General features: G+C 39.6%; 1 protein-coding gene across 5 annotated transcripts in view; it reads right to left on the bottom strand.

Annotated features, from left to right (window-relative positions):
* The window catches only part of UGGT1 (UDP-glucose glycoprotein glucosyltransferase 1), a 41,988-nt gene extending 22,502 nt beyond the window's left edge, over nt 1-19,486 (bottom strand). For 4 of the 5 annotated variants that reach the window (XR_008438573.1, XM_053986109.1, XM_053986110.1 and 1 more), the window contains exons 1-18: nt 16,897-17,184; nt 15,008-15,090; nt 14,338-14,468; nt 13,319-13,431; nt 11,944-12,118; nt 10,546-10,642; nt 9,899-9,977; nt 9,600-9,700; nt 8,704-8,803; nt 7,536-7,596; nt 5,895-5,986; nt 5,105-5,255; nt 4,735-4,854; nt 3,855-3,940; nt 3,308-3,443; nt 2,237-2,368; nt 782-946; nt 471-591 (exon numbers count right to left, since the gene is read on the bottom strand). Coding sequence is in view for 4 of the 5 variants with exons in the window: in XM_053986109.1 (XP_053842084.1) it covers nt 471-591; nt 782-946; nt 2,237-2,368; nt 3,308-3,443; nt 3,855-3,940; nt 4,735-4,854; nt 5,105-5,255; nt 5,895-5,986; nt 7,536-7,596; nt 8,704-8,803; nt 9,600-9,700; nt 9,899-9,977; nt 10,546-10,642; nt 11,944-12,118; nt 13,319-13,431; nt 14,338-14,468; nt 15,008-15,090; nt 16,897-17,147 (2,194 nt within the window). In the remaining variant the exon portion in view is untranslated. Of the gene's footprint in view, nt 1-470; nt 592-781; nt 947-2,236; nt 2,369-3,307; nt 3,444-3,854; nt 3,941-4,734; nt 4,855-5,104; nt 5,256-5,894; nt 5,987-7,535; nt 7,597-8,703; nt 8,804-9,599; nt 9,701-9,898; nt 9,978-10,545; nt 10,643-11,943; nt 12,119-13,318; nt 13,432-14,337; nt 14,469-15,007; nt 15,091-16,896; nt 17,185-19,459 lie in introns of those variants that run through there. The other variant, XM_053986111.1, reaches the window with a different exon arrangement.
* Nucleotides 19,487-20,692: the final 1,206 nt, after the last annotated feature.

Below are 20,692 nucleotides of genomic sequence, written 5' to 3'. Positions count from 1 at the left end.
TCTTGCTTAGTTGACACCAGTGTACGTAAATAATAGACATTGAAAAATCCACTGTGTCACTATTTTTCAAGCAACTCAAAAAAAGGCAGGAGTAAAGTTATTGTACTGCAGTCACTGTATTGGATGTTCATTTAGCAAGGGAACATTTTGCTAAATCTGTATTAATTCCAGAGATGACTGCCAACCCTGCTCAAAAGAAGGTCAGAACTAAGAAACAAACTGCTGCTTTATACATTATATAATTTCTCAGCTTCATGAGTCATAATTCCCTTAAGGTCTGTATAAAAACAAAACAAGTTCCCATTTTGAAAATCAGTAGACATTTAATGTTGTACACAAACATCTGTCTGCACCAGGCCTGGGTCATCACTTCAGGTTCTGTTAATGCTTTGCCACCTGAGCTTTCCATTGGAATAGCAAATCTTTCACTCAGATACTTCAGGTTTAACACAATTAAAAGCATCCCTTACTCATTCCTGTCAGATCTAGGTACTCTCTGTCAGACCTTAGGATTCTTGAGTTAATTCTTGGAACAACATTAGGCTGGTTCATGATATACTCAACTACATCTTGGTCATTAGATAGTTCACCCTGAAGGAAAGAGGAAAGAAGCATTATTTCTTATTTGACATATAAAATTGCCTTACATAACCTTAAAAAAAAAAAAAGCAAAAAGCAATTATGAAAGCTAAGTTGTCTTGTATAATATGTAGCCAGGGACTTGTCAATCAGCTTTTCCAAATCTAGCTTCTCTCAGTCCACAGAGGAGCTTAGCACCCACCAGGTACACAGCTCGCTGGAAGATGCTCGTGGTTTCCAGGATTTTGTGCATTGTCACAGTTTCCAGGTCATCAGGATCCAGCTGATCTTTTTGGAAAGGCATCCCATTGAACAGAACAACAGGAAGAGGGCCTACACCAGTTTGCTCATAGTAAGCTCTTGCTGCCTACAAACAGGAACAGAAGCAGCTTTAGCACATCAGTCCTTTGCCACAAAGGTTCCTAACAAGCTGTGCAATATCCACAAGTCTAAACACACCATGAGATCCTTACTGTTAGACAAAGAAAATGTATCTTTCAAACTTTCAAAGTTTCAAAGCAAAATAAGTTACTTCACAATACAGAAGTGCACAATAGTCCTTTAAGTTCATTTTGTAAATGAATTCCAATGAGCACTTTCTGTTAGTGGCAAAAGATGCACGAAAGGAAACATGACTTTGCCTGTGGAAGCAAATGCAATGCAAGCAGTGATAGTTGTAATTTAAGACAGGGTAGGGATTTATTTTTTTTTTTAAGAATGTGTTTCTTAAACCTGTAAGAAAACAGTTACTTGTGAGGCAGGGAGTTATTCTGCCAAGACAAATTTCCCTGTTTCATGTAACCACTGAAAAGTGCACCAGCATTGACAGATACCCTGTTAGAAGTTAAAGTTAACTAGGTTCTGCTGGCTAGAGGTTCTGATTGAGGCCTCTCCTCTCATACAAAAATGCCTGTCTTATTTTTATGGATTTTCATTTCCTTAAAATGTTTTTCTCTTCACTATTCTGCATTGAAAGACTCATACACATACAAACCTATTTTCTGTAACCCTGACTGCATTTCTTACATTTACAGATGTAGGCAGCATCGTGTGTGTTAAGAGCTATTGGTGACAGTATTTTCATTTGTTTTAGAACAACAAAAAATAAGAAACATCCACCTATAAAATCTCAAATAAAATCTGCTTCATCTCACATATAAGTGGATCAATAGTGATTTGCCCTCCTAATTTTCTACATACAGAAAAGTATCAGACCTAAAAATCACTTCAAGAATTATTTGCAGCAGTTTGTTGGATGTCTTGCTACAGAAAAGGCATTTTGAATTCATAATCATGGCTTTATCTCACTCAGTATTCAAATACTGATTCAGAAGCCCCACACTGATCCCTCCAAACATTAAGCCTCTTGGTTGTTTCATGAGCCATTCCATCACTTTGATTTTTTTGCAAACACTTTTAAACTCTACTGAAGTCTGCATTTTTAAAAATATATATTCCACTATATGTATTATGTATATTAAATAAAGCTTATGCTGAACATAAACAGGAAAATATTACTTGAAATCCCCCAAGGTGGTAACAAAATAGTTCCCTGGTTAGTAAGAGAACTGGATCAAGAAATTGTATGCAATTATATTTTCAGAACCGTTGCAGCAAAAGAAGTGGGGAAAAAAAGCTCTATTTCATGAATTCTTACCTTTCTGTTTTGATCATAGGCAGAATCAATTCCCAGCACGCTGTTGATTTCCACATAAGGATATTGTTTCTCAAGAACACTAACAACATGTTCCACTTTCAGCTGGTCTCCTGTCTTCACTTTGTTATATATCTGAAAGGGGAATACAAATTTACAGCTGCAACTGTAAAGCCTCTGTCCTTATCAAAGGTAAACTGACCTGTCAGCTGTATTACAGCAGTTACAATAAGGCATTAACAGCCAGACTGCAAAACTTATATTCATATTTATCAGTTGCAACAGCTCCTAAGCATTTGTAGCCATTATAAGTATCTTGTTATACGTTGTAGTCATTCCAGTGAGATTGGAAGAAGGTAAATATATATTTCTTTAAATAATAACTTGCATCTTTAATTGGAAAAGGTATTTGAGGAGGGAAAATAGTTCTCTGGGGGAAAAAGCCTCAAATAAAGCATATCCAAGGAACTACTTTCCCTTCAGAACTTGGGATATGCTTATGAACAATACAACCTCACAGCTAAAGCAGGTAACTCTTTCCCTCTTGAAGACACAAGATTTTACTTCCAGCTACAAATACACACCCAAAATAAAAAGAATAAAAGTAACTGTCTTTAAGTAACCAGCAAATTAACATCACAGTATGTCCCAGCTTGCCAATTTGTACAAGTATCAAACCACAGTGAAATTCATTTACCAGCACCTGTATTGTCCTATGACATGGCAAAGGTACACAGCTGGAACAGTTCAAACCAAATTATAACATTGAAGGGATGGGGCAGTTCAGAACTCAGAGACAGAATGAGCAAAGGGACAGGATCAGAAAAACGGGCAGAAGTGTTAAGTGTCACAATGAAACCTGTGCCACAATGAAACTTAAGTCTCACTTGTTAAAGTTAAGTCAGAAGCACACAGGGACATATGTATTCTGTGGTACCAGTATTTGGAGATACTCTGCATACTACCCCAGCCAAAGAACAATTCCTTCCATTATCTACATATTAGCCCACTAACATAATCTTATGTACAGGGAAAATATTAAAATATTCATTTCCCTTTTAAATTAATACTTACAGACATGACGGTCTGAAAAGCGTAATTATTGTCCATTTCTTGTGCCACATAATTGTATGTCCTAAGGAGGGCAACACCAGCATCCTGAAGTCCATCAACATCTTCTGAGTCGTTAACCACAAAGACTAGTCCTATCCTGCAATCACACAAATCCCCAGGTCATCATTTCTATAAAGAAACAACTCTTCACACAACTCCTGGCTGTGATCATGATCTTAAACACAGGTTTTTTTCTAGAATAGTGTGGGAGGATGTTGAGCAGAGCAGCCAGGAATCAAACTTAGGACATATAATCTGTAATGAGTCCATCAGTATCTTGCTTTTCACCTCTCTCCCATCCAAAACTTTAAATTTCTTTTGGATTGTTAAAAAACAGAACTCTGTTTTGCTAGCAGAGAAACTTATATTCAAAAAATATACACATACCTCAAACACAAGGAATGTAACATTTCTGCAGTGTCCTAGCAATGAGAATTTTACAACTGCAAAAGTCACGTGAATAAAAACTGATGTAAAAAAGCCCCAAACATTAAAAGACAGCGATTACCTCAGCGGGATGTGGTTACTGAAGAACATTTCTGCCACATTCAGTAATTCTGCTGTGGTCTCATGAGTAGGATCTACTATCAGCACCTGTATACGAACAGCAAGTGCAAAGTTTTCATGCCCTGGAGAGCCAATGCTGCCAAGATATATAATATTCTCTTCTGTCCCAACCCAGACAGAACTGGGCCATTCAGACTGCATGTAGGGCCCTTCATTCATGTAACTGTTGTCTTACAATTTAAAAATTTCTATGTTAAAAGTATTGAACTCCAGAGAAAAAGGTAACACATCCCAGCTCCCACAGCTTCAGATGGTTCAAGTCCCTATTTTCCTCTAATCAGAGTTCTTGTTTTGCATAGGGCCACTTTGACAAGAGTTACCGTGCACAATTTGCAAACTCTTCATCAGATCTAAGTAATTTACCTACAGACTAAAAGGACACCCAGGACTAAGCTGAGGGCTGTTGACCATTTGTTCAGGTCTTGGTGCATGAATGCTTTCTAACTGAAACAACTGAAGCTGGTCTTAACTCTGCTAAGAAGACAATAGTTAGCAGATTCGACAGATTTCATTAACCAACTTCAGGTATTATCACAAAGTTGAAACACACCAAATTGTTATTTATCAGATGATAATTTTGTCCATTGACAAAACAACTCCTGGCATTTAATAGATGCCACAGCATCATGCTCAGTAATCTCTGAATCTCAGCCATAACTTACTAATATGAGGAGAACAAAGCCTTGCAGAAAAGCATCCTCTCACTCAAGCTATTTAAGTGACAGGGAATCCAGTGTATACGTGAGATAAGCTGCAAAAGCTGATGTTCCTGCTCCTGACAAAACAAAATGCACATTTCATCCAGTCAGATTATTACTTACAAAATTATGGAAGTTTTTTCGGATTTGCCTGATCACACCAGGAAATGTGGGACGCAGCAGCTCCTGCACGCTGGAAGGCCAGGAATTGTACCGACTATCAACTTCCAGATTGTTGATCCACTAAGGAAAAGTAAAGGCATTTAAATGATTCACAACCCTCCTGCTCTGGTCTGAGACTAAAATATTTTCAAATCAGACACTATATTGAAGAAATAAAGCTTCTAAAAAGTGCTAATTATAACCTTATTATCCTTTTTACTTCACTGTGGTTTCAGAGCTGATTGAGAGAAAAGGACAAAAGCTCCCCTGACAACTTAAGAATGCACTGCCCAGCAGCAAATCAAGTATTTCTATCAAAAACCATACTCACTGAAATGGCAGGGCTTCTGATGTCCACAGCATAGTCAGAATCTGATGGCTGGATGTTCAACTTCAGGACATTGTGTAAGGAAATTCCCTCAATTCCCAAGCTGTGCAGCCCTTCCATAACACGGGCTTCATTGCGAAGCACATCAATCAAGCTGCAAGGAAAAACAAAAAGGGGTTGAATTTTAACCCCACAGCAAATTACTTACTCTTACCCTAAGTAATTAAAAAAAAGGTATAAACAAGTGTGTCATGTCCAGGCATTAGTTCTTATTCATCATCTATTTTTTACCATCCTAAGAAACTTGAGATTACTTAAATCTATTCAATTAATATTGTATAACTAGGAAAGCAACATTAAATCGGGACAACTAATCCATTATATTTATACATGTATGTATTATTGAAACACATCTTGACAAAGATATAGGGTGATTTCCAGATGAAAAATTTACAGTAGTTTATTCTTTGATTACTGGTCTGCTGTCTTCAGAATAAATCTGTATGCTGACAGGCTGAGAAAACAGTATCTTGCTAGTCACACAGGTCAAAAGAACAGCACAAAGGTGACTTCTCATTCCAATCTTCCACTTTTCACATTAGATTTTTTGTTGGAAATGCACTTTGAATAAGACAAGGAACCATGATTTTCTTTTTACAGTACTTAACAATTTAACCTAGTCTAGATTATGAAGAAGGTTCAAAACTGTCTAAATAACTTTATCATTCATGCACAAGCAAGATTCAAGTTTCTAAGCAGGATGCAATTATTGTGAAAAACAAAACATTCCTACCTAAATATATCCTGGGTGTCTAAATCAATAAGCAGTCCATTGATGAATAGGGCAGAATCTCCTGGTTGCAATCCTAATGTTCCCTTGAAATACTGAAAAGAAGTAGAAAGCCATTAGAAGAGTGCTCTGCACAGAAAATATTACTAAAGAGTTTAATGTTGTTTTTTTCCAGTAGGTCTTGTCTTGCAGTACCAGTTATAAACTTCTATTTAGAGGCATGATGAACACTGAAGGAAAAACATAGTGTTTGGATATTTTACAACATTACCATCATGAAGACTGTGAGCAAAGCAAACAGAGGAATAACAGAAGTACCACATGAAGTACCAAGAATAGGAAAGTAGCTTCTGATCAGAAAAAATTTCCACTTTTTATAAAATAAATAAGGCTCCCAAAGAAAAGCTGAGTGTTAAATTGTAGCTTTCTGTGGATAATTACATAGTGAACTCTAATGTAACAGTAGCAGTGAACTTAACTATTAAATACCCACACAAAGTGAGTGGTGCAAAAAACAGCTCTGAAGGGCACAGTTAGATATAGCCTGGTCTGGATGTAGCAGCCCAGGTATCCTCTGAATAAAAATGAATCCACAAAATCATGGGTTTACTTGTGGACCAGAGTCTGATCTAACACACAGCAGAAAGGCCACCAGGTAGCTTTAGCTTGGACTTACATTTATACTTCATCCCTTCCAGAACCACATGGGACAAGAGTGCCAAACCCCATCCCTTCTCCTCTGATTTCATCACTATTGAACAACAAGGCATTTCTCTCTCAGAACAGGAACCTCAGGGGACTTGTAAGTAGCTCTGCATTTACTACTAGACTCCCAAATATCATTAATTAGATTTCTAAACAGTATGTGTGTACTTAACATACATTGTCTTTTTTCTAATAATACCAAATAAGATTGAAATGTGTGAAGAGGGCAATGTAGCTCAAACAGCAAACGCTGCTGTTTGACTTTTTTTCATTACAATCTTAAACTTCTGTTTTGTACCCTATCCAGACCACACTACCTGGCATATTTTATTTGCACAAAGTTCTGTACAAAAGCCTGTACAAAATCCCCAGGAGGCTGTTGGTTTTTTCAGTGCTTTGCTAATGCCAAGGACACAGCTGAGCTGTCTGAAAAACTTCTGCAAATACAGATCCTACTCAGTGACCTCCAGAGGCCCCTCATGACCTGGGGAGTTTTATGATTCTGTTTCAAAGCACATCTAGACTTAGCTGGTAAATTTTATCCCTTCACTAAGCACCAACATTGAAACCATTTCCTCCACATAGAATGAATCATTCTAAAGCCACAGCAGGTTTTGAATTTATTCTGTGACTTCCTAGTGATCACTGATGTATAAATCTAAATTGGATAACAAGAACTAATTTTCTTCTGCATCATTAAAACTGTAGGAAGATGCTTAATATAGCTGCTTTTCAAGCAATAAATTTCTAACCAGAGCAGTATTTTACTATTTGAGCAAAGAAGTTTAATTATGCTCCCTCATCCATGTGTGAAAATCCACCACTTCATCACTTCCCAGATGCATACTACAAAGTTGTGTGTGAAAATACTGGGTCATTATCTTGAGCAACAAGTAAACCTAAGTGCAAAGGCACTGTGTTACTTTTTGGACACATTACCTTTTGGTTCTCTTCAATTTCTGCTCTGAATTCCGAAGAAACAACCGTTTTTGTTATGGCTCTACAAAAATAAAAACATCGTGCTATGAATCCTCTTTCTGTTTATCTACTGGATTGATATCTACTTATCTACCTTTTGTACCTTACATATTAAGATAATTAACCTTCTAGTATAAAGAGGTGCAGCAAGAAGCAGTTGCACTTGGTGACATCATAAGCAGTGGGATGCAGCATTTTTCTTACACTGTATAATCCAGCAGCACAAAAATGTTAACCACATGCCAACTCTCAGTGTCTAATTTCACATTAATCATAATAAAAGTGTGCAGCTGCCAAAAATGTAAAGATGGAGGCTGACAACAGAAAATAGGGGATTTTACTGCTCATGGTGGGTTCCCATTCCTTTCCTTACTTGGGATCCAGTGATTGCATCATCAGAGTGGGCGAGTACAGCCCACAAGATCAGCCTGAAAACACAGTGAGATGCAATGCCTGCCTTAAGAAGCTCCAAATAACAACTTAACATCAGGTAGTGGGAAATAAGACCAGAAATCAGTCTATTTTTACACTCATCTCAGGTGCATCTCCCACCTACTTAAAAAGGGGGAGGTTCTGTAATATCATCTTGACAATCGAGGCAATGGAATTTATCAAGAGAAATATATCTCTAGACTGGCTGGCCATGCCATGTCATATTGAGTTTTTTCAAACTGATTTGAATCTGTTAAAGACAGTCACTGAAAAGTGCAAAAACCAGTGGAATTGTACATCAGCCTCTGACATGAGACTGACTGGGCTGTTTGGCAAAGTGGATCCCAGCAGAAGAGTGGGACCTTGTGAAGAGATAAATGTTAAGATCATTAAACAGAAAGCCCAGGCAACAAATTCTGGATGACTTCATGCAGTAAGTTTAGATGCATTTCACAATAAAATAGCGTGGGCGGTTCTGGCAAATTTTCTACTGGTCCACATCAGCTGCCATCCAAGAAAAACACCATAAAATCCTCTTTGTAACAGTAGGCTGAAGAACTCCCCAGCATAAACATTCCCCAGTGTTTGCTTCCAGCTAAATGAAAGCCAGAATTAACCCAACCAATGCTGTTTGTCTCAGGTCCTGCTCAGGAAAAGGAGAGTAATAAAACTTTCTAGGAGTCAAAATTAAGGTTACCTGGCCTTTGTAGGAAAGTTCTGACTAAGATCTTTCATGACCATCAGGGCATCCACAGGGGGAGCAGTCAAAATGCGAGCAGCAGTTTGAAAACTCAGATCTTAGTAGTGAAAAAACAGAGGTCAACAACTCAAAACTGAAAACAAGGCAATGCAGAGACATCTTAACTTTATCTTTCAACTTTTTTTTGCATGTTACCTAAGGAAATTCACTTTCTATCTGCACCTATAGATACTTCTTTAAACTCATCTTCTTTGTATTCAACTTCTGTGTGTTGCCTTGAAGTAAGTAACCCTCTCCAAGTGAACCTGTGTATGCTGCCCACAGTTGTTTCAGCGAGTCCAGACCAGCACTCCTTTTCTTTGGCTGAGGTGGGAGGATCTGCCCTGCCATTGGGCATAGGTAGATTCCCCATGGCTACAACATACATTCAGCTCTTTGAATTAGTCTTTTTGAGAGGATGAAAAGCCTTTTCACAGGCTTTTAGAGATGTTTTAAGGGAATGAGGCCAGAGCAGCATGTAATTTGAATTGGAAATAAAGTTTTCCTCTGGTCTTGAGAAATCTCAAGATTTCACATCAGAAGTGTGATCATGGAAAGGAACTTTGCATTCAGCAGACCATACAGTCAGTTTAAGAGCAAGTAGCTTACTGTACTTCACAATATAGAAAACAATCCTCATGTCAGAAGTCCCGTGAAACAATGCCAAAAGCTATTTCAACAGGAAAAGGTACTTTAAAAACCAAGTAGTTTCCAAGTGAGACTGAATGCAGGAATTTACAGTCAAACCCTGTCAGCTGTACACAGCCACGTAACAACCTCAATAGTGTAGAACACCAGAAAACATATTTATATTGAGTTTTTAGACCATAACTAAAAGCCTTTATCCAGATTACCTTGAAGCTGCCATACTTTCAAAGGTGCCATTTCATTGGTACTTTCCACGAGGTGTTTTCTGAGCTCTTTCAGCTCTTCTGACAAGTCAGGATACAGCTGTCTAAAAGGATACAAGAGTGAAACAACTTCTGTGGTTTCCTATAAGAAAGTCTGCTGCTACTTTAAAGAAACTATCACATTAAAAAGTACACTGCTAACACATACAGGAAACTCAGACATGTAAAAAATAATGATAAAGCAAAAGATCAGCATTTCTGCAAAAAGTTTTTTGATATGACAAAATCCAAATGGGTTTTACCTTAGTTTTCCAAACAGAAATCCTTGCACTTCATCAATAGGGTCATTTTCATCTATGACTGTAGCATTCACATCTGTGCCTGTAAACACACAGAGAACACCACTAGCACCAAGCTATTCACAAACAGAAAAGCAGGAAAATCTGGGGTGTGCATGTGAACATGTAAAGAAAAAGAAAACACACAGATTACACTATCAAAATAGTTTTGGCAGATGCAAGGGAGTTTGTAGAACAGAGATTGGTGCTCCATAAAAGCAGCAAAAGTAAAAAAAAGGTGCAGAATTCTGTCTTTAAAAAAAAAAAAAAAAAAAAAGCACATCAGGAACGGGGAACACATTCTGCTCTGAAGATGGATAAGGCAAATTAAAGTAGAGAAATTTGCTTTACACCTGCAGAGTAGCTGGTAAAAAATTAGTTGCATTAGTAGTGCCATTATAAGATCTAGTCCAGGGCCACGACTCCAGGATTTCACAAATGTGGAAGTGCCACGGCAAAGATCTGTTTCATAAGGAACATGCTGCCAAAAGGGATTTCAGAGCTAAGGAAAGAGAAATATCTGCAATTCAGACATTCATAGCAAAATGAGTATAAAATTACCTTGGCAATATTAAAATGTTCACATGAAAATACCTGAAATAAAAATTCACCTTTCACCTGGGTATCATCCTTGGCCTTATATTCTGTACTTTTAATAGCCAGTTCTACACCATAGCCAGAGAGGTAGACCTTTTCCTTGCTGGGATTCTGTAAGGAAAAGCCAACAGTGTGATATTGTCATCTTTGTTTGATCCAAAAAAGAAAAACTACCACTTCCCAAAGCTGAGAAATTTCAATCTGGTATTTCAGACATAATGGTAGACAGAAAGAAGCACTGTGAGTGACTCTGCAGTAACATACTCTAATAATTTTATTTCCTACTGTTTTTCAACACACTTCTTGAAGTTCACCAAGCAAGAATTATCTCTATGAACCAAAAAAACATCAAAATTCACAAAGAGGAACACAAAACAAAGTTTTCATGATTCAGTGTGTGAGCAAAGCAGAGGCAGATAGAGTCCTATCATCAAATCAGATAGAGGGTGCAAAGAACTTCAGCTGTGAAGTTCAAAAATTAAACATTCATTGAAGAGTTACCACAAAGAATGACAAGGAATAAAATAATGACAAAAGACAGGTGCATAATTAGCTCTGCCTTTAATGAGAGAAACATGACCACTTCCTAAAAGTATTTTGAAGTATAAAGGAGTCACAGAACAGTACCAAGATCTAAAGTCTAATACCCTGAATTTTGAATATAAGTACTCCTTCCAAGACTGATAAACAACTACTTTCTTTTATAAAAGGAAAGTAGTGTATGCAATGTATGACTTTATTTTATTAAAAGTACAAGTAATATTAGAAATTTAGCAGCTGATGCCCTTTTTTTTCCCCCCACATTCAAGCCTGACTGCTACACTGCAGGTTTTTGGCAATACTTAGCAATATTCAAGTAACATATGAAAGAACTCCAGTTCTTCATACCTTTTGAAATGTAGTTTTTAATACTAAACCAGTGGCTATGCACAATTTATTGGAGGAATATGGAAACCAGGATAAACTGCACTAGAAATGGTAAGTGGTTCTGTAAAAAAATTACTACAATGTCTTTCTTTTGAAAATGGTACCTAAATGTTACTACTTGGTTTTTATATCAAGTAACTAAAGTAACTAAGTGGCCTGACTGTGAAAGATCTGACTACTTCCCATGCTCTAATATGGGTAGAGAAACACTTTTTTTTACACTAAAGTCTCTAATTAATCTGGAATTTAAGTCTGGATTTGTGAAATCAAACAATATTACTTAAACAATCAGGAGATTTAAAATATTCTGTATTACTCAGCTTCATGCAATAAATAAAATAAAACTGAGTATTCCAAGTAAATGAACAACAACAGCAGGCAAATGTCAATTTAAAGGGAACAAACCTGGGTCAGTTTTCTTTTTGAAAACCAAGGCCAGTTACTCAATTTCAAATACCTCTGTTACAATGCACAAATATACTCACAGCAATGTAGTGTCTGAGCACATAAGTGATTTCTCCTGCCTCAGCCTTTGAAACAAGCCTCCTGTGCTGCCTGTAGAACTCCTCTGAGCCAATCTCTGCATAAAGTATGACCACAGGACTTTCAGGGTTTGATGCTGGGTACTTGTGGTCCCCCTTGAATAAAAATGGCTTTGGCCTAAGAGGAAACAGTGAAGAGTCACAGTGTGAGTCACAGCATTTCCTTACTCAATGCAAGATGCACATTTTTTCCCCGTTTCTTCATTTTTCACCGAATACATATGTTGAGCTATTCCCACATATTCTATCAAGGCTGGCAGCACTTGGTGCACGTTGATAAAAGCTTTGTGAAAAATTAACATATGAAAAGAAACAAGTGACTAAGAGCTATTTTGAAACTAATATGATCCTAACTTTAAAAATGAACAGCTTCCCTTAGATTTCCAATTAACTTTCTCTCCCCATGGTGATTCACAAATTCTGTATGAAAAAATATAAAAGGCTGATAAAACAGATGTGCCAAGGGCACAAATTCATTTGAACCTGGTCCTTGGCTTAGTGTGCAAACAAAAAAGTGAATGAAAAATCTGTTTTCAGCTTCTTTGTTTACATTTTGTCTGAAGTGCAATAAATACTTAAAGTATCCTCAGTAAGTCAGAAGAATATATGTGAGCTATAGATGCCATATGCCTGCACATTGACAAAAAAACCTTTATGCTTAGAACCAAATAACCAAGATTACAAAAATGGTACTGAAAACAAAGTGAAATGTAAGGATTTGGGTTGGTTTTGCTTTGTTACTTGTTTGGGTTTTTTTAATAAGTATTCTATTTTATACTTCTTTTTGTTATTTGCAGTTACAATCAAGTTTTCTTCTTGTAGAGAAATCTGAATTTTAAATATATTGTGTGGTAATTGTTTTCTTTGTTAATGCTGAGAAAGCTATACAGAGAAAAAAACACTGTGCATCCTTTCAGCCATTCATAAAACAAATTGTTACATTAACTCTCATTTGAATATGGAGCCCATGCCCTTCTACTCCTTCTATTTTCACTACATACTGAAGGTTTTACACACTCCTGAGAATTCCTACTGTCCTTCAACAGTTTTCAGCAATTTCCAGAATTTGTTTCCAAATCTTCCTGTGCACATTCCTTTTCCTAGCAGAATTATCAAAGAGCAAGGAATAAGAAAACCATCATTGCAATCTGAAATAACACCAACTAAGTGGCTGCCACTCCAGTGCCAACACTGGATAGGAGAAATCAACACTGAAGAACACAGAAACAAAAAGTTTACTACAACCTCTTCACAGCAGTGAGTCTAAGTTAGGTTAAATTTTAAGTGCTAATCCAGTAACAGGAAATTAAACAAATACCTCTCTGAAGCTGCCTGTAAAAGTTTTCCAAGAGAGTCAAAGTCACATGTTTTCTCCCCATGCACAACAAAAAACAGGGTACAGCCCTTTGGTGGAGATTCATCTGCTGCTATCTGTATAAAACATTTGTAATAATGTAGGTTAAATGTTTACCCTTAGAACAAGTGAAAATTACAACAGTGTAGCTGTGCAGCAAAAAGCATTATTTCCTACATCTCAGACTTATACTTCTTTCATGTTTAACACATAATTTAAATGCAAGGTGAAATTGCAAGATGGAGAGTTAAGCCTTAACTTATTTTTCAGTCTGTTACTACTAACTGTAAGGTTAGCTGCAGGTACAGAAAGCAAGGCTTGCAATTGTAGGGGTTTTGGTTGAGGTGTTTTTTTTTTTGTTTGGGGTTTTTTGGGGTTTTTTTTGTTTTGTTTGTGTTTTTTGCTGGGGTTTTTTTGGGTTTTTTTTTTGTTTTTTTTTTTTTTTTTTGTCTTAGACATCACAAAAATCTCTATTTGTTAAATATCAAACAACAAAATTACTCCAGATGAACTAGGAAGATGTTTTACAGTATTACTTAATTAAAGCATATCCTAATGGGAGACAATTTCCAAAGAATTACAAACATTAAAAAAGAACAGAGAACACAGTGAAGTTTTATTTATGTGTTCTAATCACTACATATATATACACACACATATATATATGGATTACTATCTTCAAGTTCAGTTGAGCAACAGGAAGAGCCAACAGAGATGGTCCTCTCAAAAATCTTTGTACCAATTCTTAGTGCAGCAGGCACAAAGATATGCAGACATGTCAAGATGCCAATTCTTTAGTCTAGTCTAGACAAAAATTCAGCACCTCATGAAATTTGTATACACATCCACTCTGCAGCTCAGGTGCACAGAGCAGTTAATCAGTTCAGGTTTTTTATACTCTCAAATGTTTCCTTCCACAGGTCCCTCCTTCCTGAGCCTTGGTAAAATGCTCTGCACATCACCTGAGCATTTCCTGTACTAACCTGTTGAAAAGCTTGAACTGCTGCAGAGTAGGAGCGTAAAGACAGGGAAAATTTCAACAAATTCTGCTGCAAAGGTGACAGAGTCTGGCAGGCCACTTTCAGCATTTCCTGGTAAGAAGAATAATCACTGCCTGCAAAAACAAAGTACAAGCAGTTATCTTTCTATCCCATAGTCTCACTGAAGAGGGGCTTCTCATCTTAGTGTGATTTAAACCAACAGAAGCCCATGATATTAATTCTGAGTATGCACATGACCATTTCTCCTCCAATTTCATTACAGCCAATTCTACAGCTGGATGAGAGTGAACTTCAACAGAGATCCAGGAGAGTACACTTGAATACATTCTTGAGGATGTAAACATGGACAGGAGAGGAGGGAAACATTAAATTTGGCTGAGAAATAGTAACACAGAGAAAAGGCATTTAAAATATTTCATACTTCATGTTGAAAAAGAATCTGCCAAGCAAAATGTTTCAGACTCATCCACTACATATGGATGAGCTTTTGTCAAATGGATATCCAAAAGCCTTGAGTACACTACAGAAAAAAATATTACTGAAAAAAGTATTTCATAAAAGTCAAATGAGGATTAACACAATGGAAGACAGAATACTTTGGTATATTTTTCAGCTATCACTCAGCATTGAGAAAAAGACCATAAAAACTTACCATCATGCTCAGCTGTCTTGATATTCTCACTGGCTTCAACAAAATTCCAGAATTTTTCTTGACCTTCTTCTGATAAAAATTCACTAAGTAAGATGAGAAGAGTGAGTTAGATCTACAAATTTTCTCTCAAGTTACAAATCTGATACCATGTAATGCTTTAGAGAAAGTTAGCACCTACCACCTCTATCAGCCAACTGTGTGTTACTAGGAAAAGCACTGCAAGAAAGTTAAAAACAAACAAACCCAAACAAATAATCATTGCAGACCAGGACAATGTGTACATGAAAGCAGCTTGTAAGGCACCTCCTGATCCTTTAAATGCCACTAACAGGCAGCAGTGTCCATTCTGGTAGCTCTCCTCCCTAATGTCTCCTCCCTAATGATTTCTTTGCTGTCTCTCTTTTACGAGAAACACACATTTTTGTTTATTTTGCTGAAACAAGCTCTAATTATGAGCTTTGGTGGGCTTTGGTGGAGGTTTTCTGTTTGCTTGTTCTTAAACAAGCAAAAGGAGAAGTCACAGTTTCAAACCATGTTATAATTCCCATATATTAAGCATATAATGGGTACTTATACAAGGTTAGATAATGAAATTAATCCCGTAAGCACTGCTAACCAAACACTGTATCATGTCAACACATGTAACATAGTTGCTATGCTAAAGGATGCTACAACAGCAGGTTGGGAGCCCACTCACTGCCACAGTAACTTGTGTGTTCCAATCCAAGGGTAAGTGCTGCTTGAACACCTGGGTAACAAATTGCAGTGCTGGGCTAAGTGCAGTGACCACAGGAGTGATTTTACACTGCAGTGCTGCATCATGCTGCAGTTCATCCCAGGTGAACTATCCTTCCCTACCCAAAGCCTCTGACTACAACGGATCAAATCTTTGGCACGTTATTTTGATTATTTGCTCACTGTTTCACGCTCCCTTAGGCTGAGTTTTCCCCCAGCAGTGTCCCAATGTCACACAGTCTCAGGGTATCTAAATCCTGGCATTAACACCTGTGCTTTGCATTTTACTGCTTAAGGAACTTGCTGTCTTCAGCTTCTCCAGAGAAGGTTACAGAAAAGCAATTTCACCTAGGACACCCCTGTCCTCTGAATGAAAGCCGTGCTCATGTGAATGAAACCCAGCAATGCTCAACTATTTTCATGTGAAACAATCTGCAGTAAAACAGACAAAATTCCACATTTGGCAGTACTCTTAAGTGATACAAAATTAAGCACACACATAACTTGAAATTCTAAAAGTCCTGACATCTCCCAGCTAAAACATTACAAAATTAAACAATGAGGCATTTCAAAAGTGCTAAGCAGACTAGCACTGAAAGACAGCATTTTGTTTTCTTTTTACACAACATCTTAAAAAAAAAAAAGTCTTTAATACCACAGAAGAAATGTTCCCAGGGTGACTTGCACAACTCTTAACAAAGCAATTGACTTTAATCAATGCAAAACTCACATGAACAAAGTTAAACTCAAGCTTTACTGAGCTAAATATACATGAGCAGCAGACGTGTATCAAATTCTACAACACTGAAGTAAAACACATTCAGCTACAGAATCTTACAAGACTATGCTGAACTCCTCTATCTAATCCTTTGAGTAAAACATCATAAAGCAAAAAATACCAACTACGTAATTGTTTATTGGTTATTAATGTTTGCTCTAATGCAAAAATGAAAGTATTTATCACACAAAACAACTACTACTGTCTCCTCTAAAATCCTCCTCCCATCTCCCCATGCACAGCAGTGATCACATTCCCACATTATTACTGTTGGTAGTGACCAGAAGCCAAAGTGCCACATAACAAAAGAACACTTTACTTTATCCTCTAAGCATATTCTGGTTTGACAATGAAAAACAAATCACAATGCACTGACCTTGTTTCAAGGAGTAAAGGAGTTGAAGACCACTTTGTAGTTAGAGATGTTGTCACAGCCTTAGAATCTGCTTTTACAAGTGAAGAACTGAACCAGATTCCAAGAACTGCTATAAGTATTCCCATTTTATAGAACACTGAAAATGATGAAGGAAAATAATAAGTTTTGTATTGTCTCTTCTTATAAATACAGGATCTCAGATATACTGAGAGGTATGTTAAGATTTTAAAACTGCATTTAATGCAATGCATTAATGAGATGATCACACTCTCACCTGGGCTTACAAAATCAGAAACTTGAAGAGAGGCAAGGAATTTACAAACTTACTCGTGAGATGCAATTAAACCTAAATCAATTCCAGCTTCCTCTGTGCTTATGCTTTCAAATAATGTTTATGCTTCTGTTCCAGGACACCAACACCACATACTTCTTGCTTTAAGAGTATTACAATCTGCACACATTTCAGACTGGGTGAGAAAACAACCCACTGTTCATTTTATGGGAGGTAAAACTTTGTGTTAGCACAGATCCAGCAGCTGTGGACTAATCCAGGCAAGGGTGAGGTTCCCCAGTCAGTCCTTTAGGTTTTTTGGTGAATGAAGAAACAAGTATTTCCTGGCTGCACCAAACACCGCCAAATTTAAAAGCTGAAATATGAATTAAATAATGCAAACAGACTCAAATGATAGAACCTACTGTGAGAAATGAGAAAAAAATATTCCATTTCTTTATTGTCCTTCATTTTGTGTATTTTCAAGCCTTTGTATTCTCTGTCCTACACACCAAAACAAAGCCAAGTGGAATTTCCTTGCCCACAACTCCTAAGCTTATGGAAGACCTGAATTCTTCTGTTGGTTTTCCATTACAGTCTCCAAAGGTTCAAGCTTTTTTTTTTTTTTTTTTTGCCCCTCTCTGACTATAGTATATTTATATTTATTATACCCCCAATATGTACTCAAGTGCTCTTTGATTTCCTTTTTTTTTTTTTTTTTTTTGTTCTGGATAACTCATTTTCCATGTCCCCCCTGCACCTGAAAAAACGTCCTGCTGCAATTCTATATATATCACACCCAACAACCTGCCAGGATCTAACTTCTGTCTCTTTTTTATTACCATCTCAACATAAAGAACAGGGTTATATATGTGTAGCTCTAAGCTACCTGTATATATACATAACAAACAAACCAAATCCTCCTCTCTTTAAAAGTCTACACCCCTCCAGCCAAATGTTTCCCAGCAATAACTCAGACATTATTCTTTCTCTGGGAATAAAACCAGAAATTCCTGCTGTGATCCTCAAAGAGCAGCTCGGTCAGCTGCACACGACATTTGTTTTATGCCACACCTGGGAAGCAGACAGATGGCATCACAGAATGGGCACAGCCATCACTCCCTGTGTGCAGAGAGGGAAGCTCAGCCAATATTTGTGGAGTGAAACATTGGCTTCTGCCAACTGCAACGAAAAACCACAGTTCACAGCTCCTCCCAGAGACGGGTCCTTCTTATTCTCTGCAAATCACACACTGGAGTTTGGAATAGGTAAATGAATATACCCAACAGCACTCTCATGGCTAAAGCTCCTATGCTGCTCTCTTGTGCCTGCTTTCCTGCTCCGGGAAAGACTGAATTAAAAGCATTTTTCTATATGAAACAGGAAAGAAACCAAGGGACACATCTGACACCTGACACAGTTTAGCCAACTGAAAACCTGCAGATTAGAAATATCTATAAGTCCTCAATAATAACAGCCATAAAACAAAGGAATGACCGATATCTCAAAGAAAAATACACCATGTTAAAAGAGGCAAGAGGCACAGGAATGAACAAAAGTGACACAAGGAGATCCAGCTCTGTGCCAGGTAACAAAGCAGAACCCAATCTGAATTACGACACCGCAAAGCAGTGTAAATATTTTTCCTCCTTATTTTTCTTCCAATTACTCCGTTTAAAACACTCCGGCCAACTTGCACATCCAGCCTTGGGGAGAGGAATAAATCAGCCCACGTTTACAGTCAGTGCCCTCTGCCATGTCCTGCCAGGTCAGTCTGGTGGCAAGAGGGGGAAGGGCAAAGCAAAGCGAGCTGCTGCCGGGAGCGAGGGGCAAGTCCTGCTGCAGGCACAGCGTTGAGGCACCGGGACCGACACCGCGTACGGCAAAGATCACCGACAGCAGCGGGCCCCGAGCGCTCGCATCGCGCCGGGGGAGCGCGTCCCGCAAAGGGCTCCCGCCGCCGTGCTACGGCCGCTGCAACGAACCCACGGCGATTCAGCCCGTGACTAGACACCACGCCACTGAAGCGCTGAGCAGCCAGGGCTCAAAGCACGCATTAAACCCGGCCCGTCAAGGCGTTAATGGTGCGGGCCATTAAACCCCAGCGCAGCCTCCGCCGCTCCCCGGTCCCGCTGACCGACCCCCGCGGGGCGCGGAGGCCGCTCGAGGGACGCCGCCGGTGTCGGCCCCGCAGCGAGGTTCGCCCCGGCCGCCCGCTGCCCCCCCCCAGGCCGCCGCCACGGGCCCGCCCCGCCGCCACTCCCTCAGGGCCCCGGTACCGCGGTACCGTACCTGCGAGCGGCCGCGCGCCCGCCCGGCTCCCGCCGCCCGCGCCGCTTCCGCTTCCGCTCCGAGCCGGCGGCGCCGCGCAGTGACGGCGGAGCCGGGGCCCAAGGCAGGGCCGTGCCGACGGCAGCGGCTGCTCCCGCGCTGCTGTGCAAAGGCGGAACCTGTGGGGGTTTTGTGATATGAAGTGGCCCGTGAGCAGTCGCCAGCCTGTGCTTGCCGGAAGGAGACCCTGTGCAAACAACTGCTCGTTTATTCACAGTGTAGACACGGGGGGGAACTGAAAGCAGCATACGGCAGATTAAAACCAGTCGTTCTTCATTTATCTTCTCTGCACCTTTTGCACCTTCTCCATGAGAACTCCCTTGTTCATGCCGAAGGTGCCGGCTCCGCTCGGCTCTGCGTGTGCTCCGTGCCCAGCTGTGCCCTCGGAGCGTTCCGTGGCGTCACCGGCGCCTTCCCGAGACACGGCGGTGCAGGGGCAGCGCTGGGGTCTCGGGCGAGACGTGGAAAGCCAGAAGGAAGCTGTAAGTCCAGGCAGGCAAAGGAGAAGGGAATGTCTCAGGAGGGGAGCTGAACCGCAGCACAGGCGGGGGTCCTGGAGAGTGACATCGCACCGCGACAAACTGCTGCTCCTGGCCAGGGCTTCCCCAGCAGCACAAACACAATCACTGCTTGTGTTCCTGTTCACAACACAAACGCTAAGCTTTGCGGGGCAGACCTAGGGACTGCTTCATGTGATCCTCAAATTTCAAAGGTTTTCCTCCTGGTTTCGTTTTAAAACATTATTAAAACTCTGAAAGCGGCAGGTGTCTGGCTGAGATCATCTCTGAGCCTCAAAACATGAGAACAGTATCATGAAGAACGGTGGTGTTCTGATGTGGCTGCAACCAAACGCGAGGCAGCCCGGCACTGTGGTCTCTCAGGGCTGCGATGTGCGTCATCTCCGAGGTTTGTAGGGGGGTTTTATTTTTTTTTTTTTTTCCCCGTCTATCCCAGTGATAGGGGAGGGCAGGGTGCCCCGCCCGTATCCCCTTGTCCCTTCCCAGGATGAGAGTTGGGGACTTCGGGGAATCCCCGGGGTGCTGTGAGCACTCCCTCCCCTCCCCGAATTTTAGGGGATTTGGGGTGCTAAGCCACAGGGATCCCCAGAGCGCCCGCATGTCCTTGTGTCCCTTCCCAGGACTGGGGGGAGCACTTTGGGCGGCCCCCTCAGAGAGTTATGGGGGATCGCCCGAA

The sequence above is a fragment of the Vidua macroura genome, chromosome 10 (genome assembly GCF_024509145.1).
Source record: "Vidua macroura isolate BioBank_ID:100142 chromosome 10, ASM2450914v1, whole genome shotgun sequence".
In the NCBI taxonomy this organism is placed as follows: Eukaryota; Metazoa; Chordata; class Aves; order Passeriformes; family Viduidae; genus Vidua; species Vidua macroura.
Note: the sequence above shows the minus strand (reverse complement) of the source record. Positions and strands in the feature narration are given on the sequence as shown.